Below are 27,712 nucleotides of genomic sequence, written 5' to 3' on the forward strand. Positions count from 1 at the left end.
ATAGTACCAGCCATGTGTACCATCTACAAGATGCAGGGAATATCATCTAGAAGGACAAGAGCAGTAGATTCATGGGAACACCACCTCCTGGAAATTCCCCTCCCAAGTCTCTCACCATCCTGACTTGGAACCTACATCGCCATTTCCTCACTGACAAGGGGTCAAAATCTTAGTACCTTCCGAACAGCAGCTCGAGTCCACTTACACCATATGGACTGCAGTGGTTCAAGAAAGCAGCTCACCCCACCTTCTCAAGGGCAGTTAGGGATGGGCAATAAATGCTGGTCTAGCCAGTGATGCCCAAATCCACAACTTCATGAAAAATAAGTAGCTCCTCTGCTTTGCACAGGAATTGTCTTCATTGGGCAGTGTACAGCTATTTAACTTGGCTTCTCGGTTGGCCCCTTCTTAACTTGCATTCATACAATGTGTTTGGAAGCAAAACACATGGCTGTAGATAAATGCATGGAGGGGAGAGACTGAAGGAAATGATCATTGCAAATTACTGTCTGTGGGCCACAGAGCTCCTCAGGCCAGTGAAAGGAAAGATTTTCCAGGTTCCCACTCGATTGCTATCTGGAGACCCCATCCCCCTTAAATAGTGAGTTTCTCACTTTATTCTTTGTGGCCCTTTCACCTTTCACTTGTACTTTGACCTCCTGGAGCTGGAATGCTATGCTAAGTTGCTTTTGTATTTACTTGCTGCCTCTCCCTGTCTCCCAAACATCTGGAGAATGACTTTTAAATGGAGCAGGTGGTCCATAGGTGAGAATGGTCGCCCCTCTTCCACTGGCATTATCCCACAGACAACTGGCAGACAGGAAACTTAAGCTTGGATTTTGATATGGGGATTTATTGTTGGCCAACCTGCCAGCTCCCTTGTAATTTGAAAAATATCGGCTTAGAGTGTGGAACTGAAAATCATGGTCTTTGAGTCCAGGATGGGTTGCTGGCTGAGCTCAGATGGGTTTCCCATGCAAAAACCAATCGTGTGTGTGTGTGGCGTGTGTTTGTTTGTTTGTTTACTCCTGGGGCCGTGCACAAGGGTTCTCCATAGGGATATATGTGCCTGCTTATTGATTGCATGTAAGAAAGATGTACATTTTTGAGGATCTTTCCCCTTGAGGCATTATCAAGAACCAGGGGGGCACACTTGTCAAGTAAGGTGTCTCCCTCCCGTTTTGAGGCTGTGATGAGGAGGAATTGTAACTCGGAACGTAGTTAATCTGTGGAATACTTTAACTCAGCAGGCAGTAGAGGCTGGGACATGGAATATATTCATAGAACATAGAACGATACAGCGCAGTACAGGCCCTTCGGCCCTCAATGTTGCACCGACATGGAAAAAAACTAAAGGCCATCTAACCTACACTATGCCCTTATCATCCATATGCTTATCCAATAAACTTTTAAATGCCCTCAATGTTGGCGAGTTCACTACTGTTGCAGGTAGGGCATTCCACGGCCTCACCACTCTTTGCGTAAAAAACCCACCTCTGACCTCTGTCCTATATCTATTACCCCTCAATTTAAGGCTATGTCCCCTCGTGATAGCCACCTCCATCCGTGGGAGAAGGCTCTCGCTGTCCACCCTATCTAACCCTCTGATCATTTTGTATGCCTCTATTAGGTCACCTCTTAACCTTCTTCTCTCTAACGAAAACAACCTCAAGCCCATCAGCCTTTCCTCATAAGATTTTCCCTCCATACCAGGCAACATCCTGGTAAATCTCCTCTGCACCCGTTCCAAAGCTTCCACGTCCTTCCTATAATGAGGCGACCAGAACTGTACGCAATACTCCAAATGCGGCCGTACTAGAGTTTTGTACAACTGCAACATGACCTCATGGCTCCGGAACTCAATCCCTCTACCAATAAAGGCCATCACACCATAGGCCTTCTTCACAACCCTATCAACCTGGGTGGCAACTTTCAGGGATCTATGTACATGGACACCGAGATCCCTCTGCTCATCCACACTACCAAGAATTTTACCATTAGCCAAATATTCCGCATTCCTGTTATTCTTTCCAAAGTGAATCACCTCACATTTCTCCACATTAAACTCCATTTGCCACCTCTCAGCCCAGCTCTGCAGCTTATCTATGTCCCTCTGTAACCTGCAACATCCTTCTGCACTGTCTACAACTCCACCGACTTTAGTGTCGTCTGCAAATTTACTCACCCATCCTTCTGCTCCCTCCTCTAGGTCATTTATAAAAATGACAAACAGCAACGGCCCCAGAACAGATCCTTGTGGTACGCCACTCGTAAATGAACTCCATTCTGAACATTTCCCATCAACCACTCTGTCTTCTTTCAACTAGCCAATTTCTGATCCACATCTCTAAATCACCCTCAATCCCCAGCCTTCGTATTTTCTGCAATAGCCGACCGTGGGGAACCTTATCAAACGCTTTACTGAAATCCATATACACCACATCAACTGCTTTACCCTCGTCCACCTGTTCAGTCACCTTCTCAAAGAACTCGATAAGGTTTGTGAGGCATGACCTACCCTTCACAAAACCATGCTGACTATCCCTAATCATATTATTCCTATCTAGATGATTATAAATCGTATCTTTTATAATCCTCTCCAAGACTTTACCCACCACAGATGTTAGGCTCACCGGCCTATAGTTACCGGGGTTATCTCTACTCCCCTTCTTGAACAAAGGGACCACATTTGCTATCCTCCAGTCCTCTGGCACTATTCCTGTAGCCAATGATGACCTAAAAATCAAAGCCAAAGGCTCAGCAATCTCTTCCCTGGCTTCCCAGAGAATCCTAGGATAAATCCCATCAGGCCCCGGGGACTTATCTATTTTCACCTTGTCCAGAATTGCCAACACTTCTTCCCTACTCACCTCAATGCCATCTATTCTAATAGCCTGAGTCTCAGCATTCTCCTCCACAATATTATCTTTTTCCTGAGTGAATACTGACAAAAAGTATTCATTTAGTATCTCGCTTATCTCCTCAGCCTCCACACACAACTTCCCACCACTGTCCTTGACTGGCCCTACTCTTACCCTAGTCATTTTTTTATTCCTGACATACCTATAGAAAGCTTTTGGGTTTTCCTTGATCCTACCTGCCAAAGACTTCTCATGTCCCCTCCTTGCTCGTCTTAGCTCTCTCTTTAGATCCTTCCTCGCTTCCCTGTAACTATCAAGCGCCCCAACTGAAACTTCACGCCTCATCTTCACATAGGCCTCCTTTTTCCTCTTAACAAGAGATTCCACTTCTTTGGTAAACCACGGTTCCCTTGCTCTACCCTTTCCTCCCTGTCTGACTGGTACGTACTGATCAAGAACATGCAATAGCTGTTCTTGGCTGAGTTTGATTTTTGATCTAGAAGATACAGGGCAAGCAGGAAAGAGAGTTGAGTTCACAATCCAATCAGCCATGATCAGCTAAATGGCCCAGTCCTATTTCTAACTGAACTATTTGAGTGATCAAGTCGGTCAGACAGTACTGGATAATGTGATGGGCTCAGTCAATGCTCAGTCCAAGTGTCATGTTTGTGTTTTTATAAACACAGGAGATTGATGCAATTACAGCACCCTTACCTGTTTCTGAATCAACTCCCACTGAGACGCCCGTGCCGGCACCCACACCACCGCGACCAGAACCCAGAATTGAACCCAAACCTGCAAACAACCACAACGGCAATGAGGTGAATGCCACAGTGGAAGGCAGTGACATGACAACTGATTGGCACTACGATACACAGTACTCACTCGCTGGAGGTATGTCATTGGTACCTATGCAGTGCCCATTGGAGCCATGTGTTAGATTAATACAATATACAATGTCCATTGGAGCCATGTGTTCGATTAATACTGTATACAGTGTTCATTGGAGATGTGCTAGATTAATAGTGTATTCAATGTCCACTGGAACCATGTGTTAGATTAATTCTATATGCAATGTCCATTGGAGCCAAGTGTTCGATTAATACTCTATACAATGTCCCTTGGAGCCATGTGTTCGATTAATACTGTATACAGTGTCCCTTGGAGCCATGTGTTCGACCAATACAGCATATCGTGTCCATTAGAGCCATGTGTTAGATTAATACTGTATACAGTGTCCATTAGAGCCATTTACTGTGTATACAGTGTCCATTGGGGGTATATTAATACTGTATACTGTGTCCATTTGCGATATGTTAGATTAATACTGTATACAGTGTCTATTGGAGGTATGTGTTTGATTAAACTGTATACAGTATCCATGTGTTTGATTAATAGTGTTCATTGGAGCCATGTTAGATGAACACTGTATACGGTGTCCATTGGACGTATGTTAGATTACTGTATACAGTGTCCATTGGAGGTATGTGTGAGACTAAACTGTATACATTAGCTCCGATGGCTAGATAGCTGGTTCGTGATGCAGACTGAGACCAGCAACGCGGGTTCAGTTCCCATACCGGCTGAGGTTATTCATGCCTTCTCAACCTTGTCCCTTGCCTGAGGTGTGATGATCCTCTGGTTACATCACCTCAAAAGGGGAAAGCAGCCTATGGCCATCTGAGACTATGGTGACTTTACCTAGTTAGCATTTTATATTTATTTCTGATTTTTGAACAAGGGACTCTTATCCAGTATCCTTGCATCGACCCCCCCACACCTTTCTTTTTATCGACTGTGACATTAACTTGTTAATTCTCCTCTGTGCAACATGCAAAGTATTAATTTAGTGCTTCACTCATGGCCTCTGCCTCCAAAAGGAGATTTCCCTTTCGGTCTCTGATCGCCTCTAGACTTTCACTATGCTTTTGCTCTTTACATCTTTCAAAGTAGATTTGCCCTTTTATTTTGCCAATTCGTTTTTTTCTCACTGTGTTTATTTTATTTTCATGTTTCTCCTGCATTCTCTTGTTTTGCCTGGTTTTCAAATGTGTTCTGTATCTTACCTTGTCAAGGTCCTTTTTGAATTTTAATATCCGATCTCTCCTCTTTATGGGTGTATGTTGAGTAATTATTTCCACCTCAGCATGGCTAAGAAAGCAGCAAATGGGCAATCGTTTCCTTTCCCTAAATCACTGAAGTTACCTTCCATCTGGTTTGTTTTTTGCATGATGAATTTTTGCTTTTGTCCTTTCCATAATAACTGTAAACTTGATTACATTTTGATCACTATTACCCAGACGTTCTCCTACTGAAATACGCCATTTACCCAACTTAATCCCCAGAACTACATCCCAACAGCACATTCTTCATTGGGCTGATTAAGAAAGTTTTCCTGTACTTACGTTTTAGGAGTTCTTTGCCCTCCTTGCCCTTCACTGTGTCTTTTTCTCCAGCCTTTTTAATAGGACCATTTAAACCACCCGCTGTTACTATTCTATTATTTTAATATTTGTCTGAAATTTGCTTACAAATTTCCTGCTTGATCTCTTCACTTTCTGGGGAACTGTATTAAGCACTCAGAAAAATGCTAGCTTCCAGCTAAATACGATTGGAGAGTTGACTGTGGCTCAAAGATTACAGTAGGAAAAATGGGTTTCAATTCATGGGGCATTGGCACCACTAGGGAAAGAGGGAACTGTACCATTGGAACATTGTGTGTATGTATCAACATGGTTTTCTGAAATGGAAACCATGTTTAAGCACTTTGGTAGAGTTGAGGAAGTCACAAGGTGAATAAAGGGGATGTGGTGTACTTAGATTTCCAAAAGGCATTTGATACAAGTTAAGAGCACATGCCATACAGGTAACATAGAATTTACAGTGCAGAAGGAGTCTGCACCGGCCCTTGGCAAGAGCATCCTTCTTAAGCTCACACCTCTACCCTATCCCAGTAACCCCACCTAACGTTTTGGACACCAAGGACAATTTTGCATGGCCAATCCACCCAACCTGCACGTCTTTGGATTGTGGGAGGAAACCCACGCAGACACGGGGAGAACATGCAGACTCCACACAGACAGTGACCCAAGCGGGAATCGAACCTGGAACTGTGGAGCTGTGAAGCATCAGTGCTAACCACTGTGCTGTCGTGCCGCTCACATAATAGCATGGATAAAGGATTCATTGACAACAGCAAGTAGAGGACAGGAATAAATTAGCCTACTTCAGGTTGGTAGGTTGTAATTCATGGAGTGCCACGGATTTGTGCTGGGGTCGCAACTATTTAAGATCTACATCAATGACTTGGATGAGGGGACCAAATGTATGGGAGCTAAATTTGGTTAGGTGGATTGGCCATGCTTAATTGTCCCTTAGTGTCCAAAGATGTGCAGGGTAAATTACAGGGATTGGGTGGAGGAGCGGGCATAGGTTGGATGAAGACTTAATTGGCCAAATGACGTCCTTCTGCACAGTAGGGATTCTATGATTCTACGGTTCACATGACTCATTCTTAGGATGAAGTGTTTATCCTATAAAGAAAGGTTAAACGGGTTTGGCTTGTACCAAGTGGACTTTAAAAGAATGAGAGGTGATTTTATTGAAACTTACATGATCTTGAGGGGGCCTTGACGGACTGGATGTTGAGAGGATGTTGTGGGCGAGATCACAACTAGGGGGCAGTCTACAAATAAGGGGCCTCCTATTTTAGACAAATGAGAATGTTTTTCTCTGAGGGTCATTAGTCTGTAGAATTCTCTTCCCAGGAAAGCAGTGGAAGCTAGGTCATTGAATTTCCTCAGGCCTGAGCTGCATAGATTTTAATAATCTTTATTAGTGTCACAAGTAGGCTTACATTAACACTGCAATGAAGTTACTGTGAAAATCCCCTGGTCGTCACACTCCGGCACCTGTTCGGGTACACAGAGGGAGAATTCAGAATTCACCTAACAACACACATCTATACTCAACAGTTTTTTTGGCAAGAGTGTTCCAGGTTTCCACTACCCTTTCCATGAAAAATTGCTTCCTAATATCACTTCTGAATGGTCTAACCCAAATTTTTGTGCCCCCTGTTCCGGGTTGGGTTAGACCATCACAGTTCTGTCACCAATGTATGCCATTTCTTTTTAACTACATTATGAAATATTTTGGTCATCTTAAGTACCTCAATAGATTAGCCTGGAATCATCTTATGTTTGAGGGAATACAAACCTCCTCGAAGTAAGCTGTCCTCTGGACAGCTCCCTTATCCTGGTATCACTCTGGCAAGCAGTATTGGACTCCTTCAAGGCCAGGATGAACTTTCTATGACACAATGCCCAGAATTGAATGCAATATTCCATATGGACTGTGCAGCTAACATAACTTTGTATTCATAAGAACATAAGAACTAGGAGCAGGAGTAGGCCATCTGGCCCCTCGAGCCTGCTCCGCCATTCAATTAGATCATGGCTGATCTTTTGTGGACTCAGCTCCACTTTCCGGCCCGAACACCATAACCCTTAATCCCTTTATTCTTCAAAAAACTATCTATCTTTACCTTAAAAACATGTAATGAAGGAGCCTCAACTGCTTCACTGGGCAAGGAATTGCATAGATTCACAACCCTTTGGGTGAAGAAGTTCCTCCTAAACTCAGTCCTAAATCTACTTCCCCTTATTTTGAGGCTATGTCCCCTAGTTCTGCTGTCACCCGCCAGTGGAAACAACCTGCCCGCAGCTATCCTATCTATTCCCTTCATAATTTTAAATGTTTCTATAAGATCCCCCCTCATCCTTCTAAATTCCAACGAGTACAGTCCCAGTCTACTCAACCTCTCCTCATAATCCAACCCCTTCAGCTCTGGGATTAACCTAGTGAATCTCCTCTGCACACCCTCCAGCGCCAGTACGTCCTTTCTCAAGTAAGGAGACCAAAACTGAACACAATACTCCAGGTGTGGCCGCACTAACACCTTATACAATTGCAACATAACCTCCCTAGTCTTAAACTCCATCCCTCTAGCAATGAAGGACAAAATTCCATTTGCCTTCTTAATCACCTGTTGCACTTGTAAACCAACCTTCTGTGACTCATGCACTAGCACACCCAAGTCTCTCTGAACAGCGGCATGCTTTAATATTTTATCGTTTAAATAATAATCCCGTTTGCTGTTATTCCTACCAAAATGGATAACCTCACATTTGTCAACATTGTATTCCATCTGCCAGACCCGAGCCCATTCACTTAACCTATCCAAACCCCTCTGCAGACTTCCAGTATCCTCTGCACTTTTGCTTTACCACTCATCTTAGTGTCATCTGCAACTTGGACACATTGCCCTTGGTCCCCAACTCCAAATCATCAATGTAAATTGTGAACAATTGTGGGCCCAACACGGATCCCTGAGGGACACCACTAGCTACTGATTGCCAACCAGAGAAACACCCATTTATCCCAACTCTTTGCTTTCTATTAATTAACCAATCCTCTATCCATGCTACTACTTTACCCTTAATGCCATGCATCTTTATCTTATGCAGCAACCTTTTGTGTGGCACCTTGTCAAAGGCTTTCTGGAAATCCAGATATACCACATCCATCGGCTCCCCATTATCTACTGCACTGGTAATGTCCTCAAAAAATTCCACTAAATTAGTTAGGCATGTCCTGCCTTTAACGAACCCATGCTGCGTCTGCCCAATGGGACAATTTCTATCCAGATGCCTCGCAATTTCTTCCTTGATGATAGATTCCAGCATCTTCCCTATTACCGAAGTTAAACTCACTGGCCTATAATTTCCTGCTTTCTGCCTACCTCCTTTTTTAAACAGTGGCGTCACGTTTGCTAATTTCCAATCCACCGGGACCACCCCAGAGTCTAGTGAATTTCGGTAAATTATCACTAGTGCATCTGCAATTTCCCTAGCCATCTCTTTTAGCACTCTGGGATGCATTCCATCAGGGCCAGGAGACTTGTCTACCTTTAGCCCCATTAGCTTGCCCATCACTCCCTCCTTAGTGATAACAATCCTCTCAAGGTCCTCACCTGTCATAGCCTCATTTCTATCAGTCGCTGGCATGTTATTTGTGTCTTCCACTGTGAAGACCGACCCCAAAAAACCTGTTCAGTTCCTCAGCCATTTCCTCATTTCCCATTATTAAAACTCCCTTCTCATCCTCTAAAGGACCAATATTTACCTTAGCCACTTTTTTTTGTCTTATATATTTGTAAAAACTTTTACTGTCTGTTTTTATATTCTGAGCAAGTTTACTCTCATTCCAGTTCAAAAGACCCAGCATTCAGTCACCTTCTACCTTGGTGTGTTTATCTGCCCACCAGTTTTTAGTGAGTTCCTCACATGTAGGGAATACTCGGGTCTATCTTTCTTGAATTGAAAGTGGACTCACTGAATCTGTCAGTGACCCTTTTCCTGCTCCCACCTACACTCCCTAACTTAGTGTCATCAGCAAAGTTGGATATATAGTTCTTTATTCCTTTGTCTAAATTGTTGATGACTATAAGAAAAGGGTGAAACCCTAGTACAGACCTCTGTAAGACGCCACTGGTCGCATCCTGCCAACTGGGAGTATATATTTTCCCCAGGCCTCCTACGTCCTAACCGATTCATTCTGCATGTGTCAAACCACCTTACCCTCGCCGCTGGAGGACTGTGTCTGGAGGTGGGAGTGTTGTGTCCTTGATGTGTACAAGTAATAAACTGGGCGGCATGGGCAAGCTGGACCAAAGGGCCTTTTTTCAATGCTGTAAACCTCTATGACGCTATAATGAACACCGCCCTTGTCTCTCACTTTACAGTTAATGTGGATATGGGTGACTGGCAGGAAGTGTGGGATGACAACACCGGCTGCTACTATTACTGGAACGTTCAAACCAATGAAGTAACGTGGGAGCTGCCCGTCTATCTGGCTGCTCAGCTGCAAGGTTTACATTACCAACACAGGTAGGTGCTCAACCACAGCGGGTCTACCCCCACTCATCTTCTAATAAGCATTCCAGTGCTGTGTCTTGTGCAGTGAACACTTAGTGGATAATTTAACTGGTTCGTTTGTCGTATATAAAATTGCAATGCAATGGTTTTTTTTAATAAAAGAAAAACTTGGAAATTAGCACCTGCTGTAAATTCAGTTTCCTCCTCCCGTGCTGGTGACATTGACCAAGGAAGACGGCACTGGCTGTCCCGTGGGATGGGGAAAACTGCAGAAATTGTGCGAGTCAACTTGAAGCTCAAAAGAACATTTTACGCTACGTTCTCTTTCAACCCCCTTCCCCATTCCATAATTCTCTGATGTTTGAATCCATGTGATTAGACACGTGCTTCGATTGGAAGCTTGTGATCTCGTTTGGAAGCCAGGGTGTTCTAGTTCTGCGGAATATGGATGGAAATGCGCTCCTGATAGTTATTCACATCCATGTGTCTTTCCGTGGGGGAAAGTTAGATCGTGTTAATGGAGAAGACCCAACAGTAGCAAAGCACATGGCCCAAGTTGAGGTCATTGAAACAAGACAGCAAAGCATGTGAGTACGTATAAGAAAAGTGAGGGAATGGAGCTGGCTGGGGACGCACCTCCTAGACTCAGCTTGTCGTGCCATGGGGGCGGTTCTCTGAAATATAGTGCTGATTTTACACCGTGATTCTAACCAAACAAACCATGTACGATGTCTCCACTCCTAGCCAAGTGTGAAATGTGAAGGGCTGCCTTGCCAGGGGGTCCAGCATCTCGATTTACACAAGAGTAGGGGGTGATAGAACTACTGACTCGTCGCTCTGTAATGCAAGTTGTGATCTTGCACCTCCCTACCTATGTCTGTTCCTGTACCGGTTTACTGTTGCGATCATGCAGAAGGTAACTGATTAGAGTTCTGATGTTCTACTCAAAGGTTTGGGGTTAAGTATGGCACAATATAAGTTTTGGGTGATATATAATTTAGTTACGGTACTGGAGACCCTGAGCCTCGGGGTTGATTTAATTTCGTTTAAGGTTGAAGTAGGTCCTTCTCTGCTCCCCAACCCAGCCCCCTCCACAACTCCAGCATCAACGTGGGGAAAACTGCGTCATCAATGGTGCGAGGTAGAAAATGGGGGTGGAAGTTTCAGGCTGATTGGTTGGCTTGGGGGGTGAGAGAAGCTTGAAAAATTGGAGTACCAATACTCAAAACTGGGCCATTACATTTGGGGCCTATTGTGAACAGGTTCAGGACCTCCTTCGTGGAGGATATCTGATCCAAGTGCTGATGTGATGGGGGAGGGGGTGCGTGATATCAAGGCTACTTATAGATTAGCATGTTAATAAAGGCATTCAGAGCCCTGAACGAGGACATTGCAGCACAATACTTCCACTTGGTACGTCACAGTTGAGCTTTTTAACCCTGGTATTTCAGTGACATGGGTTTATATTTCCTGTGCAATTTATCATTCATATTTTCCACTTTATTCCATTGAAAGTAAGCCACTCACTAATGTTCTGATTTTGCTATTTTCTTTTAAACACTGACCCTGATGTCCTGTTTGACCCAAAGGAGAGTGTGTGGAAAGGTTATGATGTCCAATTTTATACGGTAATCCAAGATTATCCAATCTATGTATGTACCGTACAAGAGTAATGGATGGAGAAGGGTCTCAAGACAATGACGCAAGGAGGGGCACACATTTCAAGCTGCTATGTAACATACTCCTAGTAATGCGCATCATCTAGATCATGAGGTAACGAGGAGAAGGCTGAGGGGTGACCTGATAGTCTTTAAACATTATGAAATGTTTCCTCAAAACTAAAGACCTGAAATATAAATTTGCTGATATCAAGCTAGCTGGGGAATTAAAACTTGATGATATAAATACACTGCAAAGGACTGGTTATGTTGTTGGACAAGGTGGCAGATGGAGTATTATGTGGTGAAGTATGAAGTTATCCAATTGGGAAGGATTTTTGTAATGGGTCAGAATCTCATTGGTATTCGGGGATTTTGGGGTCCCTGTATGTGAATGACAATCAACATACTGGTCAATTAACTAATTTGACAAATTATATGTAAATGCTGTATTGTAAGGGGGTAGGATAGACTTGCTACAAGTCTACTGGAGTACTGTGTACAGTTTTCTCTCCTTACCCGAGGAAGGATATACTTGCCTTAGATAGAGGGTGGAACAAAGGTTCACTGGATTGGTTCCTGGAATGTGGAGAGATTGATTAGATGGGCTTATACTGTCCAGAGAGGTCAATCCTTCAGGACAGGTCAGAAATGTCTTCATATATTTGTGAATGTTTGGAATTCTATACATCCTGAGGGCTGTGCATGCTCATTTGTTGAGCATATATTTAAAACTAGTGATTGATGGCTTTCTGATGGTTCAGAAAGTGGAGTTGATCTGGAAGCTCAATCCTGCTCTTACTTAATGATGTAATAAAAGTCATATGACCTGTTCCTATTTATATTCATCTGAGGTAGGTGAACGTAGAGAGGGAAGAGGCTTTTATGGAGCATAAATACAGTGCAGTGGGTTGAATGCTCCATTTCTGTGCTTTAAATTCTATGTAGACCATGGGAGCAGTGAAATTCTGGGTCAAATTGCAGGTATTGCCACTTGAGCCCAGGTTGTCCTTCAAGTGACAGTGCTAAAGACATATTTGATGGAAGTAAAGAAACAGCACCCTTTTGTGGAGATTCCAGGTAATGTGAAGTGACAGCAAGGCAATTATCTCATCTGCATAGGGTGGGAGTCTTTGCATAAAACAGTTTAGGATATTTATTTTTGTTTTAATGTAAGCCCCCTGTGTAGTTTCTAAAGCCCCCCTGCTGAGACAGTTTGCCCACCACCTTTAACATTATAGGGTTGGTTTAATAGCTGTTTATTGGAAGTGTATCCCTGAACAAATTATAGAAAGATATCATAGGGGAGAGAAATATCAATTAGAGGTACGGGTGCAATAGTTGCAACTGAAATACAAGTTAAAGTAGGGGAGATAAATCCAAAAAGCAAATTAAGGAGTTAAACAAACCTTGGGCTGCTCTTTACAAAGGCATTCAGCAGATTGGGTTGAGGTTTAATTGAATTTGAATAGGGTTATGTGCTTTACCTCCCTCTATACAGCTTAAGTCTTCAGGGTACCAATTCAGTGCCTTGATTGCAAAGGTGACTTCAGTCAAATTTTAAGTGACATATCCCTTGTGCTGGTCGAACATGTCAAAGAGGATTTATTTACAGCAAGACCCTTGTATAAAGTTGGAATTCTCCTTTGTGTCTCACGATCTGTGACAGTTTCATGGGAGCATTACAGTGGTTAGAACTATACCTCACAGCGTCAGAGACCCGGGTTTGATTCCGACTTTGAGTGACTGTCTAGAGTTTGTACATTCTCCCTGTGTCTGCGTGGGTTTCCTCCGGGTGCTCTGGTTTCCTCCCACAGCCCAAAGATATGCAGGTTAGGTGGATTGGCCATGATAAATTGTCCCTTAGTGTCCAAAGCTATGCAGGTTAGGTTGAGTTACCGGGATATGGTGGGGGAGTGGGCCTAGGTAGGCTGCTCCTTCAGAGGGTCAGTGCAGATGCGATGGGCTGAATGGTTCCTTCTGCACTAAGAATTCTATGAAAGCAAGAATACCCCATTCAGCCCTTTGAGTCTGTTCCACTTCAATCTATATCTCAGCTCCATCTACCCCGTCCTTCCCCAACTTGTGTGTCATAACCTGAATATCGTCCCTCCGTTTTTCAAATTTTTCATTGACCCCAAGTCTTTTTGTGTGGGGATGGGGAACTTTGACAAAAGGACTTCTGATTTACATCACCCCTAGCTCTAATTTAAAGGTTATGCCCCTTTGTTCTGGCCACCCCTGCCAAAGGAACAATTTCTCTATCGACCTTGTCAATTCCTCTGATGATTTTAAACACGTCAGTTAGGGCACCTCCTAATACTCTACATTCATGGGAGTACAAGCCTAGTCTGCAACCTGCCTTTTATCCCTAGGAACTTCGAACAGGACAGCACAGTACATGCCTTTTGGCCCACGATGTTGTGCCGACCATATATCCTAATCTAAGATCAATCTAACTGCCACCCCTTCAAATTGCTGCTGTCCATGTGCCTGTCCAACAGTTGCTTAAATGTCCCTAATGACTCTTGACTCCACCACCTCTACTGGCAGTGAATTCCACGCACCCACCACTCTGTATATAAAAAAAAAAACCTACCTCTGATATCTCCCCTATACCTTCGTCCAATCACCTTATGTCCTCTCGTGACGGCCATTTCTGCCCTGGGGAAAAGTCTCTGGCTACCCACTCTATCCATTTTAACATTCTGTAAGTCTACTCTCCACCTCTCCAAGGCTAATTCATCCTTCTCTAGGGGCAGTACTCCAAAAGGTTTCTAACCAACAGTTTAATTAATTAATATAACTTCCACATTGAAACCAAGATTTACCTATACTATGTGCAGGGAAAAATCAGTCTTTTAAGCTGCCATGTAACACTGCTTAGTCGTGTTAGGGTGAGTTTTAAAGAGAGGGGCAGTGAAGCCATTCAATTTGGGGAAGATGTGTTGCCACTGGACCTTTGAACAGTGCCGTGAGGAATCGCATGTTACCGTGTGTTGTCTTTCAGCTCCGTGACCCTGTCCGCTGATGAGGTGGAGAATAATTATCAGCACACAGGCATCTATCACCATGACCAAACTGTGGCAAAGCCAGATGGCAGAAACCTGAAGAAGAAGGTAGGGGTGAAGTAAGGTGATATTTGTTGCTTTTCTGCAGGGCAGAGGGGCAACAAAAATAAAAAATCTTGTGCGGAAGCCTGCATTTATTCCAGTGGGGCCACTGATGTACAGGTAACTGAATCGCGGCCATGCTGGCTCCTTTGTGTCATGTCTCTAACCTGTTCTTTTCTGTTTCCAAAGGAAGTTAACGAGAGTGTGTTTGCACTGGCCACCGGCGAGAAGGAAGAGCATTCAGGTGTCGCTGCATCTCTGCTGGCTCCACTCATTCCTGAAGAAGTGAAGCAAGCTGAGGAAAAGTGGCGGAAGAAGCTGATTTGCCAGGACGAAGAGGTTGTTGAGGAAGACAGTGGTAGGAACAGCAACAGCACACAGGTGCAGGAAGCATCGCAAGAGGATCGTCCGAGCTTGAACATTTCCCTGGAGAGTGCAGAGGAAGAGGAGGGAGTGGAGAAAGAGGAGGAGGAGGAGTATACCCGGGAACTGGAACTAGTGCTGGAGAGAAAGAAGGTGAAATTAGATTTCACTTTAAAAGATGCAAAACTCTGTGGTCAAAGAGAGACTGGGTGCTTGTGATAAGCAGAACCAAACTTGCATTTCTGATCTTCCCAGTTCCTTCAACACACAGATTATCACCACACATATTATCATTACGTGATAATCTGAAACTGCTCACTTAACAATAAAATGTCCTCTGAATAACAGCAGAGTAACGGTTAACGTTTGCACAACACTCCCATCATTGGAAGACCTAGTGTCTTAAAGTTATAATGGGGAGCAATGCCACCAAAGATCCACTCGTATTTGTAATTCTTATTGGGTGGGATCAGAATAATTTGGACAACATAATGCACGTGATATGCTGATTGCTGGGACCAAGGCCAGTGAGCAGTTGGTGTTTTTCATGTGGCAATGAGCTGCCCACTATGGGTAAAATCATGGCTTGTGCTAAGTTTGCCCGACCACGACATTGCTCTGAGCTGGCGCCCAGGCCAAGGCTCAAGTTGCCTGGGTAAGAAATGACACTGAATAAGATCTTTCCCTTTTACAACTGCATATTCAGCATGCCATGAGCAGGGTTCGTACACATGAAGGCAGCAACAAAAAAGGCAGCCACTCTTGCATAGCTTTGTTGTATTTTCTTTTTTGGATGATTTTGACTCTGTCCACATGTTTCCAGGCAGAGCTGCGTGCACTGGAGGAGGGCGATGCCAGTTTGACTGGGTCCAGTCCACGCTCCGATTGCAGTCACAGCTTGGTGCCGGAGGGGCAGATCTCTGACAGCAGCAAGCACGTTCACAGGAAAGGGAAATGGCAGGCACTGGTTCGTACCTTAAGTCCCGAGTCTACTGGCCCTGCTTCAGATAACCTAGACCGTGACGTTGCCCCGGAGGGACCACCCTGTGCTGAAACTGGTAAGTGATTAGAGAAACTTCCACCAGATAGGACTTGTCCCTACTACCAAGCATTTTGGGTTTTTTTGCTTGTAGACATCCTTGTTTGTATCTCCAGCGATATGGTGGGCCTTCACTTGTTTGTACTTGTGCATTGTCCTCTTCAGGAAGAGTGATACTGGATTGGCTGGCTGTCGGAAGTATGGATATTAATGAATTGGCTCAGATTTATGATAGTCCGGCAGTTTTTAATGATGCTCCTGATCCCAGGATTGCTAGACCGATACAGGGCCATGACTTTGCCATGTCTATAATGTGCAAGTTTAACTTGTTCAAAATAGTCCAGAGCGAATTAAGCACATTTTATTTACATGGCATCAAGCTTCCTCTACACTGTCCAAACAAATACTCCCAGGGCAGGTAACAAGCACAGGTTAGGTCAGTCATCATCCTGGAACTCCCTCCCTAACAGCACTGTGGGTGTACCTACACCACATGAACTGCAGAGGTTCAAGTAAGCGGCTTACCACCACCTTCTCAAGGGCAATTGGAGATGGCAACAAATGCTGGTCTAGCCAGAGAGGCGCTCGTCCCATGAAATTATTTTTTGTGCAGTGAAATGTGATTCATATTTTTCATGGAGGTAAAAGCAAATTACTGTGGATGCTGGAAACTTAAACAAAAACAGAAAACACTGGACAATGTCAGCTGGTCTGAGAGTCATCCAGACTTGAAACCTTAGCTCAAATCTCTCTCCACAGATGCTGTTAGACCTGCTGAGAGTGTCCAGTATTTTCTGTTTTTATTTATGTTTTTCATTCCAGCTTCTGTGACTGCAATGAGTGAACCTGATGGTTTGTGCCAATAAAAAAACATTTCCACTCGACCCCATTGCTTTAGGCTTGAATCTCCCTCCCCCACCTAATTTCACTCCGCTACTATAGCCAATAGAGAATTGTACATGAACCACAATGTGGTAACTTATGGTTTGACAGTTGCATAGAGATAAAATTGTATAGATGCGACCTGGGAAGGCTTGGTTTGAAAGTAAATGTTTGAACACTGTGTTTAGCTAAATGTGATAGCCAAGTATTGAATGATTTCAGTAACCTGTTCAATTATTTTCCTATTCCACATTCCCAATCCCCCACCACCTGACATGTCTCTGCAGCTCCTGAAAAGCCGAGTGTCGATGTTGAGGAAAGTCCGGTGGATCTTGAAGGATCTGCAGACAAGCAAACAGCTGCACCAAAAGTTCCTCCAGAAGAAAAGGATGATCGGGGTGAATTGAAGGTGGGAAGTCCAAAGTCTAGGCTACGTTGATTTAAATATCTGGAGTGTTTTCTGACAATAGTGCGGCTCATTTTTCTGGAATATATTTGGGGACCGCAATGGAAAAGAGGGTGTCATAATAGTGCAAAGATTGATGTTGAGTCCTTCTTCTCAGTTTCAGATTGCTGAATTGGCGAACACTCTCTCCAGCAAACTGGAATTCCTGGGAATTAGCAGACAGTCAATCTCCAACTTCCACTTCCTGCTGCTCCAGATTGAGGTTTGCGACTGACCCTATTCATTCCACGCAAAGTCTGAATTGGTTTCTGAAGGGTGGGAAGCACTCTGAGGGAGAGTTTATTCTTTAACACTACCTTCTCTTGGATTTCAGACTCGAATATCAGACTGGCGAGAAGGAGCACTGAATGGTCAATACCTGAAACGCAAACTGCAGGAAGCTGATTTGCAGATTAAACACTATGAATCTAATGCATCCCCAAAAGGCTGGTCCTGCCATTGGGACAGGTACGCACTCTTCTACTTTTTCACCTTTCACCTTTGACACGTGACAACCGAACTGTGACCCCCCCCCACCCACCCCTCCCCATCTCCACATGACGACGTGGCAACAGTAGTTGCAGACTGCCAGATCACTAAACTGCTAATTTGGTAACACTCCCGCATGTATGCAAATCCCGAAAGCAAAAATCATTGGACCAGCCTAAAATGTAACCCTCAAAATTTGGCAGTTTCTCATGCTGAGGTTTGAGTGTTGAAATTGAACAGATAGACTGCTCATATAATTGTGTTGAGTAAGGGATTAACAATAAAGGGGAAAGGGGCGGGGGAGAGAGAGAAAGAGAGAGTGCGCATGCAAGAATTGTCTGCGCTTTGCTGGAAATTTCTGAGATGGAATTCCTGAGCCGACTACACAAGAGAAAGAGGGGAAGGTGCCTCCTGAAGCAGCTACGAGAGAAGACCAAGATTATTGCCGGAAGCACAGGTCAGAATTATTTTCTTTTCTCTTACTCCAGTTTACTGTGTTTGTAAAATACTTAAATGTGTTTCTACATATAAATTTTCAAAAATAGTTTTGTTTTTCAGCTTGAAGAATATTTTTGCACTAATCCCTTCCCTGTTTACTTCTAGATGAAACCGGGATGTCTGAGATAGCCATCAGATATCCCGCTCTGTGCCACCGTTATCAGGCAACCCGTTTTCTCCCAACGAAAACGACGACTATTGGGCTGAAATTTGTCATTGTCTTTTTCAAAAGGCACAATATTTAAAACAAAAAAAAATCCAAAACCAAAATTGATTCATGAGGTTTTCTGTTTAACCTCTGCTTTCCTAGACTGCTAGGAGCAGGAGGTGCCAAACCTCCTGTTGGCAAAAAAAATCATACCTGTTTTTTTTCACCTCTGGCAGGGTGCGCCAGCAGTCGCCCGCCATACTAAGTGTGTACTTTCTGTCACGCCGTAGGGAGCACCGGCGCTATTTCTATCTCAATGAGCAGACGGGCCAATCACAGTGGGAGTTTCCAGACGTAGACGAGGAGGATGAAACGGCTGAGTCTGCCTCCAGGTTAAATGCTGGCAAGAACATGTTCTCCACCAGCGCTCCAGTGAAAGAAATCGCAGGCGCACTAAGTGATCCTGCAGGTAAGGGGCTCTGCTGCCAGTCTGTCCGTATCTCCGGTTGGCAGGGGTTGTGGTGATAAACTATAATCCACGAGGGGCTGGTTTAGCTCACTGAGTTAAATTGCTGGCTTTTAAAGCAGACCAAGCAGGCCAGCAACACGGTTCGATTCCCGTACCAGCCTCCCCGGACAGGCGCCGGAATGTGGCGACTAGGGGCTTTTCACAGTAAATTCATTGAAGCCTACTCGTGACAATAAGCGATTTTCATTTCATTTCATTTTCATATTCCTTTCAAACCTCCTGGCCTTAATCGCCTGTTGGTTGCCACTCCTCAACAGTGGATCGGTCTAAGTCAGCATGGTGTGTAGCTTGGAGGTGATGCTGGGATTCCGGTGTAAGTCAGCATGGTGTGTAGCCTGAAGGTGATGCTGGGATTCCGGTGTATCTTTATCCTCTAAGTGGTAATGGTGTGGGCTTTCAAAGGGGGTGACAAATGAGCCTTGGTGAGTTCCTGCTGTGTATCTTGTAGTCACTACACCCAACTGCCACTGTTCGTCAGTGGTGGAGGAAGTGAATGTTTGTGAAAGGGGTGCCAATCAAGCAGGATTGCTTTGTCCTGGATGGTGTTGAGCTTCTTGAGTGTTATTAGAGCTGCACTCATCCAGACACTCCTGACTTGTGCCTTGTAGATAGGAAATCAGGAGGTGAGTTACTTGCCGCAGGACCCCTAACCTCTGAATTGATCTTGCAACCACAGATTTAAATGGCTAGTCCAGTTCAGTTTCTGGTCAATAGTAACCCCCAGGATGTTGATGTGAGGGATTCAGCGATGGTAATGCCAGTGAATGTCAAAGGGCAATGGTTAAATTCTCTCTTGTTGGCGACAGTCATTGCCTGGCTCTTGTGTGGCATGAATGTAACTTGCTGTATGTCAATCCAGGCCTGAATATTGTCCAGGCCTTGCTACATTTGCACCTGGACTGCTTTAGTATCTGAGGAGTCACGAATGGTGCTGAACATTGTGCAGTCATCAGTGAGCATCCCCAATTCTGACCTTATGATGGGCAGGAGGTCATTGATGAAGCAGATGAAGATGGTTGGGCCTGGAACAACACCCTGAGGAACTCCTGGGACTGAAATGACTGATATCCAATCACTACAACCATCTTCCTTGTGCCAGGTATGACTGCAACCAGCAGAATCACCCCCCCCCCCATTCCCATTCATTTTAATATTATTAAGGCTCTTTGCTGCCACACTCAATAAAAATGCTGCCTGCTAGTGTGCTTTGAATGTCGTAAAATGTCTGTTAGTGAATCCACAGGAGTGAAGGGGAACATTCTGACATGTTAGCAGAAACTTGACCAAAGAGGTTGATTTTAAGCAGCATCTTAAGAGGAACTGAATTTCAAAACAAAGAACAAAGAAAAGTACAGCACAGGAACAGGCCCTTCGGCCCTCCAAGCCTGTGCCGACCATGCTGCCCGTCTAAACTAAAATCTTCTACACTTTCGGGGTCCGTTTCCTTATATTCCCATCCTATTCATGTATTTGTCAAGATGCCCCTTAAACGTCACTATCGTCCCTTCTTCCACCACCTCCTCCGGCAGCGAGTTCCAGGTACCCACTATCCTCTGTATTAAAAAAAATAAAAAATTTTAAAACTTGCCTCGTACATCTCCTCTAAATCTTGCCTCTCGCACCTTAAACCTATGTCCCCTAGTAATTGACCCCTCTACCCTGGGGAAAAAGTCTTTGATTATCCATTCTGTCCATGCCCCTCATAAATTTGTAGACCTCTATCAGGTCGCCCCTCAACCTCCGTCGTTCCAGTGAGAACAAACCAAGTTTATTCAACCTTTCCTCATAGCTAATTCCCTCCATACCAGGCAACATCCTGGTCAATCTCTTCTGCACCCTCTAGCCTCCACATCCTTCTGGTAGTGTGGCGGCCAGAATTGAACACGATATTCCAAGTGTGGCCTAACTAAGGTTCTATACAGCTGCAACATGACTTGCCAATTTTTATACTCAATGCCCCGGCCAATGAAGGGAAGCATGCCGTATGCCTTCTCGACTACCTTCTCCCCCTGTGTTGCCCCTTTCAGTGCTCTTCCCTGAGACTCCACATCCCCAATCATCGCACTCACCAAGGAAAATAAACCTTCTAATCAGCTGATCAATCCGGAATCCCTCTCCTTCCACTGGCAAGGACACGGAATGTACTCTGGATGTGGAACTTCAATGTCCATCACTAAGAATGGCTTGGGTAGCACCACTACTTACTGACAGATCCAAAGCATAAAGCCGTCTGGGTGGTGAGAGCATCAAGAAGGTAAATCCTCCTTGGACCTCATCTTCGCCAATCTACATGTCGCAGCTGCATCTGCCCATGGCTGTATGGCAGACGTGACCTCTGTGTGCATCCACAGGATACTATCCATCGTATTGTATGACAGTCGTTGTTAAATGGGAGAGACACAAAACAGACTTAGCAGCTCAAAACTGAGCATCCATGAGATACTGTGGGGCATCAGCAGAATTGTATAAATCACAATCTCTTACCTCATGGCCCGGCATATTCCTCAGTCTACCATCATCAACAAGCCAAGGATCATTAAGGAGTGTATACCTAAAAACAAATGTTGATGAAGCTCCAACACAGGACTATTTGAATGCCACATGCAATAGACAGAGCTAGGCGATCCCACAGCTGACAGGTCAGATCTGAGCCTTGCAGTCCTGGCACACCCAGTGTGAATGGTGGTGTACAATTAAACAACTCACTGGAGGAGGAGGCTCCACAAATATCCCCATCCACAATGATGGAGGAGCCCAGCACATCAGTACGAAAGATGAGTCTGAAGTATTCTCAACAATCTTCAGCCAGAAGTGCCAAGTGGATGATTCATCGCAGCCTCCCTCTGAGGACCAACACTGGTATCTACCTGCCAATGTGGAAAGTTGCCCAGGTATGTCCTGTCCACAAGTCCATTGCTATCGGTCTCTCTTAACCATCAAAGTGATCAACAATATCATCAAGCAACACTTAGTCCGCAGTAACCTGCTCACTGACACTCAGTGTGGGTCCGCCAGGGTCACTCAGTTCCTGATCTCATTACGGCCTTGGTTCAAATATGGACTTGATTCAAACAGCCTAAAGATGTGCGCAGGGTAGGTGTTTAGCCATGTTAAATTACTCCTTCTACACATGCTAAATGGCCTCCTTCTGCACTTTATGGATTCTGTGCTTCTATGGACAAAAGAGCTGAACTCCAGAGGTAAGTGAGAGTAACTGACATCAAGGCAGTGTTTAATCAAGTATGGCATCAAGGAGCCTTAGCAAAACTGGAGTCGATGCAAGCTGGGGAAAATTCTCCACAGGCTGAAGTCATAACATCTGTGTCAGGACATCACTGCAGGAGTTCCTCGGGAGAGTGTCCTAGGCCCACCCATCTTCACCTATTCAATGGCACTGCCTCCTGCATCAAGTCAGAAGTGGCAGAATGTTCAATACCATTCACAACTCATCAATTACTTAAACATTCCGTGCCTGGATGCAGCAAGTCCTGGACAACATTCAGACCTAGGCTGATAAGTTGCAAGTAAAATACACACCACACAAGTGGCAAACAATGATCTCCAACACAAGCAAATCTAACCATCTCCCCCTAACGTTCAGTTGGAATCCTCCACGTTCCACATCTTGGGGCTTACCATTGACCAGGAACTGAACTGGACTAACTATATAAATGAACTGAAAGTCATCATAGTCCCCGAGAGCCAGAGGTTGCTCTTCTCCTTGAGAGAGAGAGCTGACTGGTGGTGATTTAATCCGAGGGTCACCACACTGACTCCCCAAAGTCTGTCCACCATCTACAAGGCATAAGTGAGGAATGTAATGGTATACTCTCCACTTGCCTAGGTGAGTGCAGCTCCAACAACACTCCAGAAGCTCGACACCATCCAGGAAAAGCAGCCCCGCTTAATTGGCATCCCTTCCACAAACATTCACTCCCTCCGCCACTGATGCACGGTAGCAGTCGTGTGTATCATCTACAAGATGCACTATAGGAACTCACCAAGGCTCCTTCGGCAGCACCTTCCAAACTCATGATCGCTACCGTCCAGAAGGACAAGGGCAGCAGATACGTGGGAACAGCATCACCTGGAGGTTCCCCTCCAAGTCGTTCACCATTCTGACTTGGGAATATATCGCCATTCCTTCACTGCTGCTGGGGCAACATCCTGGAACCCTTAAATGCACAGTGGGTGTACCTGCAGCACCTGGATTGCAGCGGTTGAAGAAGGCAGCTCACCATCCCATGGCCAATAAATCTTTGGTCTTTTCAATGACAGCCACATCCTGTGAAATATCAAATAAAATGCAAGTTGTTGAGCAGGTTAATGAGCTCCATGATTTTTTTAAAACTGGTATAAAATTCATGTAACCAACCACTGGATGCTATGCGGCAAGTCCCAGAGAGCCACTGGAGCCAAAGCCTGTGTTGCAGCAGTCTTTGCTTTTAACTGTTGGGTCTCTGTCTCTCAAAATCATCGCCAGCCACATCCTCGGTGATGCCTTTCACTCTAATGTATGGGCTGTTTCAAAGTCCAGAGCTATTTTCCTTCAGGTCTCCTTCTCACGGGTATTGTTAAAATAAGATTGCTGTCCTGCTGTAAATTGATCCAGTTCCTGGTGGTGCCTTGCACAGGGATCTGAAAGCACAGCAGCTCATCTACAAGATGGCAGCTGGAGTCCAGCCCAGATTGTGACCATAATTTACATTTTAAATGAGTCAATGTTACTCGCACTGCCTGAGTGAAGTAAAGGCACCATTCCAGTGCCTGACTCTGAACACCAGGAATCCTTGTGAATTAAGAGACATGTGTCGCAGCAGAGAGTGATTGGTGTTCGAGGGGTGAGGGCATTAGGTTAACACAGACTTGGTGCCAACAAAACAGCCTGATTATTGCTGCCAAAGTTTGTAAATTAACACTTCCTGAAGCAAGAAATTGGAATCATTCCAATTGTGGGCAGTAAGCTGATACCAGCAGGCCCAGTTGGGTTGCTGGTGCTAGGGGTGGCAGAAACTCGTATTGTATACACTAACTGTGCTCTCATTTTCATTCTGCTTTGTAATTTCACTGCTCCTTCCACTCTGCTCCCTGGCGTACAGAGCTCTGTGCCAGCACGCTTGCTGTTTGCCAGTCAATCAACACAGCTTCTCTCAGAAGCAATGTCCAACCCCCCCTCCCGCCTCTTCCCCCTCAACCCCCTCTCCCATTGGATCTTCCTCCCCCACCCCCACCCCCACCGTCCTCCCCTCCCCCGCTGCCCCCACCCCCACCGCCTCCCAGCGATGATGGAGACATTCAGGAAGTGGAGATGGAGGTGGAAAACAAGGAACCACCAGCACCAGGAACAGAAGAAGATTGTTTGGAAAGAGCCCTTCTCAACATCATGCCAGTTGCAACAGTTCAGCCACCAGCAGTAAAGAAGGTGAGATTAGAATGTTTTTAAAACAAAAACCATACCCCTCCCTATAAAGGCTTCACTGGTCCTGACAAGTCACTGTAACTGATACAGGAAAGATATCTAATGTATTCTGTGGTAAACTGGCTAATCTCATTTTGCCTGCTGGCTGGTTGCTGATGAAGCCTGAGTCAGGTTTTGCAGCACACCCCAGACTGAGCATGTATGTTACAGGCTGTGAGAATGTCCCGTGGATCACACCTTCTCCAGTAGAAAACAGGAGCTCAGTACCGTATGTGTGCTATCCTGCACAACTAACAGAAAGCCAACAGAAACCTCATGAGCTCTGCACTGTCCTGTACATAACCCTATCTGCTTAAAGAATCTGCAAACTGCACGGGATATGAGAGTGAGACATAGACTGGATAAAAAAGTTCTGGTACTTGGCTGGAGTATGTTTCAGGATGCATCTCAAGTACTCTGTCTATCCCCCATAGAGGTTGGATCTAGAAATTGGATAGGTGGGATTCATCCGGAATGCAGGTAAACATGGATCTGATTATCTTCCAGAATAATTCTGCTGCAAACACATCTATGAACCCGCCAGCTTCAAGTCAGACTGCCAAAGCTAGCAAGAGGAAGGCAGCAGTGCTGGCCGCTGCACCCATGCCACGCACCATTACCATTGGGAGCAACCCTGTCCTGTACACTCAATCAGCCATTATCCCAGGTAAGAGAAGGGGGCGTGGTGGTGTTGCCGTTAATTCGGGGAATCGCATGGTGTCTGGTGGGTGGAGCACTCTGGCAGAGGTGGATAGGAAGAGTGGCAGTGGGTGAGTGGGATGCCAAGGCAGGTGGGGTGCCAAAGCATTGGTGGGTGGTGGCAGCAGGATGTCACTGAGAATGGGTGGAATACCAAGACAGGCGAAGTGCACAGGCTGTGTGGCATATGGGTGAACTCTCCGAACCTCCTCCCCCTCCCTCCGAACCTCCCTCCTCCCCAGAACCTCCCTCCCTCCCCCAGAACCTCCCTTTTTGTAAGGATAGAGCTGTAATTTGATCCCACTCTTGTGTCCTTCATTACCCAGTGTTCTGCTCCTGCGGGTATTGGAGAGTTCATTAGTTAAGCTGACACAATGTTGCTTTCTTTTTTTGTTGAGCTGCAGGTCCTCCGATGTTGGCCTCGATGGTACCCATTCCTCCAATTCACCAGCCTGTACCTGCACCGGCACCCCCTCTGCTGCCCATGCTGACCAGTGTAGTGCAGACACCGCATCATATTCCGCAACCCCAAGTAGCAGTCACCAAGATAAATCCACCGCTCCCTATCGTGCCTGAGGTTCTGCCGGCGAGCGCGATCGCTCAAACAACGGAGAAGAACAGGAAAGTGAAGAAAGACAAGGTAGTCTGCAGCACGCTGTCTGTACTTCTGTTTCACAAGGCATGCTGAATGGGGGAATTGGTGGGTAGTAGATTGATTTTCCCCAACACCAGGCTTTGCTCTCTCCTAACCTCACTCTTCTCCCTCCCTCTCCCCCCCCCCCCCCCCCCCCCAACCCATCCTTCTCCATCCAGTGAAGAATTTGAAAGGACTTGCCATTGCTAATGCAGTATGTGAATTTGCATTGATTGGTGCACAAAAAAACTCCTCTCCCATTATCTCCGGCCTCCCCTTTAACAGCTGTACTGACTACTGTCCAGCAGGTTACTGACTGCCTCTCATTGAAGTCTCTGATTGTAAGCAGATGAGAAACAAGAGTCACCCCGCCCTTGATAGTGCTCCATTCAATAAGATCAGGGGACAACCTGGGAAATTCATTTCAGTTTGGTGAGGTGATGTCATTGCTGGGTGAAGCTACGGCATCAGGGCTTTTGCAAAAACATTTTTCAGTTCTGATTCTGGCTGAAGTTGAGATCAAGTAAGAGAGTTTGCTCTCCCTGTAAGTTAGTTAAAAGAGAGTAACTGTATTTAAAGCAGTGCAGACTTGTCTGGGGACAAAGGGGAGCTGAAACAAGCCAATTGAAAACAGCTTTTGAAGGCATCCAGCCAGAGTTTCTGCAGGGGTTTGGATCGGAGTCAGATCTGTTCTGCAAAGCAGTGTCAAGAGATCTTTCTCAAATAATAACTCTGTAAAGCAGGTACTACTGTGTGCCATTGGTATTGAAGGTGGATTGAGAGCAGAAATGGTTTATCTTCTTGTTAGGTGGGAATAAACATGGCAGTTAGGTATTGCATTCACTGTGTTCAGTACTATTATTAATGGGGTAATTTTTCTTGTGTGATGTTAAAGATATTCTTAAACTGTGTTAGTAATAGTTTGTTTTAATATACCATATTCCTATTTTGTGTGAAATCACTCCCGGAACGAGGTATCCTTTCCTGAGTCTTACCAAAATAAAATAAAATATTGGGGTTTCTGTCCAGTATCCTAGTCACTGTTGGGATTGGAATTTTAACTTCAATTTCCTGCTTGCCTCCCATAAACCTTCACTCCGTTGTAGATCAAAAATCTGTCGATGGTATTATAAGTTCATCAGATAGAAGAGACGAATTAGGCCTTTCAGACCATCAAGTCTTCTCCGCCATTCTATAATGGCTGATATGTTCCTCACCTGCTACCTACAATGATACAGACCAAGAGTTGGATTGCGAAATCAGCCAGAACATGACCCAGGAGCAGGAGTAGGCAATTTAGCCTCCGAGCCTAAACACCCTGGCCTCAACCCCATCGCTCTGCCTGTTCTCCATAACCCTTCAGGCCATTACCAATTAAACATCTATCTAACTCCTCAAACTTACTCACTGTCCCTGCATCCACCGCACTCTGGGGTAACAAATTCCACAGATTCATGACCCCTTGGGAGAAGTAGTTTCTCCCCCAGGTCGAACAAACCATTACAAGAGGACATAAATTTAAGGTGAATGGTGGAAGTTATGGGGGGGGATGTCAGAGGTAGGTTCTTTACCCCGAGAGTAGTGGGGGCATGGAATGCACTGCCTGTGGAAATAGTTGAGTCGGAAACATTAGGGACCTTCGAGCGGCTATTGGATAGGTACATGGATTACGGTAGAATGATGGGGTGTAGATTAATTTGTTCTTAATCTAGGACAAAAGTTTGACACAACATCGTGGGCCGAAGGGCCTGTTCTGTGCTGTATTTTTCTATGTTCCTCATCTATTTTAAATTTGCTACCTCTTATTTTAAGATTACGACCTCTTGTTCTTGAATGCCCCTCGAGAGGAAGCATCCGCTCCACATCTACTTCATCCATACCTTTTAGTATCTTGTATACCTCCATTAGATCTTCCTTCATTCCTCCAACCTCTAGAGAATATAGGCCTAAACTGTTCAATC

The 27,712-nt window shown here is 45.0% G+C and overlaps 1 protein-coding gene across 3 annotated transcripts in view; it reads left to right on the top strand.

Moving 5' to 3' along the window:
* Nucleotides 1-27,712, top strand: part of fnbp4 (formin binding protein 4) — a 59,147-nt gene that overhangs the window by 15,009 nt on the left and 16,426 nt on the right. Inside the window, exons 4-15 of one of the 3 annotated variants that reach the window (XM_038807315.1) lie at nt 3,548-3,755; nt 9,664-9,808; nt 14,465-14,573; nt 14,757-15,083; nt 15,754-15,988; nt 17,139-17,260; nt 17,415-17,519; nt 17,631-17,764; nt 18,722-18,900; nt 24,060-24,382; nt 24,926-25,085; nt 25,522-25,757. In XM_038807315.1, the coding sequence (XP_038663243.1) occupies nt 3,548-3,755; nt 9,664-9,808; nt 14,465-14,573; nt 14,757-15,083; nt 15,754-15,988; nt 17,139-17,260; nt 17,415-17,519; nt 17,631-17,764; nt 18,722-18,900; nt 24,060-24,382; nt 24,926-25,085; nt 25,522-25,757 (2,283 nt within the window). The remainder of the gene's footprint in view (nt 1-3,547; nt 3,756-9,663; nt 9,809-14,464; nt 14,574-14,756; nt 15,084-15,753; nt 15,989-17,138; nt 17,261-17,414; nt 17,520-17,630; nt 17,765-18,721; nt 18,901-24,059; nt 24,383-24,925; nt 25,086-25,521; nt 25,758-27,712) is intronic. The other 2 variants (XM_038807316.1, XM_038807317.1) reach the window with 2 other exon arrangements.

The sequence above is a fragment of the Scyliorhinus canicula genome, chromosome 9, assembly GCF_902713615.1.
Source record: "Scyliorhinus canicula chromosome 9, sScyCan1.1, whole genome shotgun sequence".
NCBI lineage: Eukaryota > Metazoa > Chordata > Chondrichthyes > Carcharhiniformes > Scyliorhinidae > Scyliorhinus > Scyliorhinus canicula.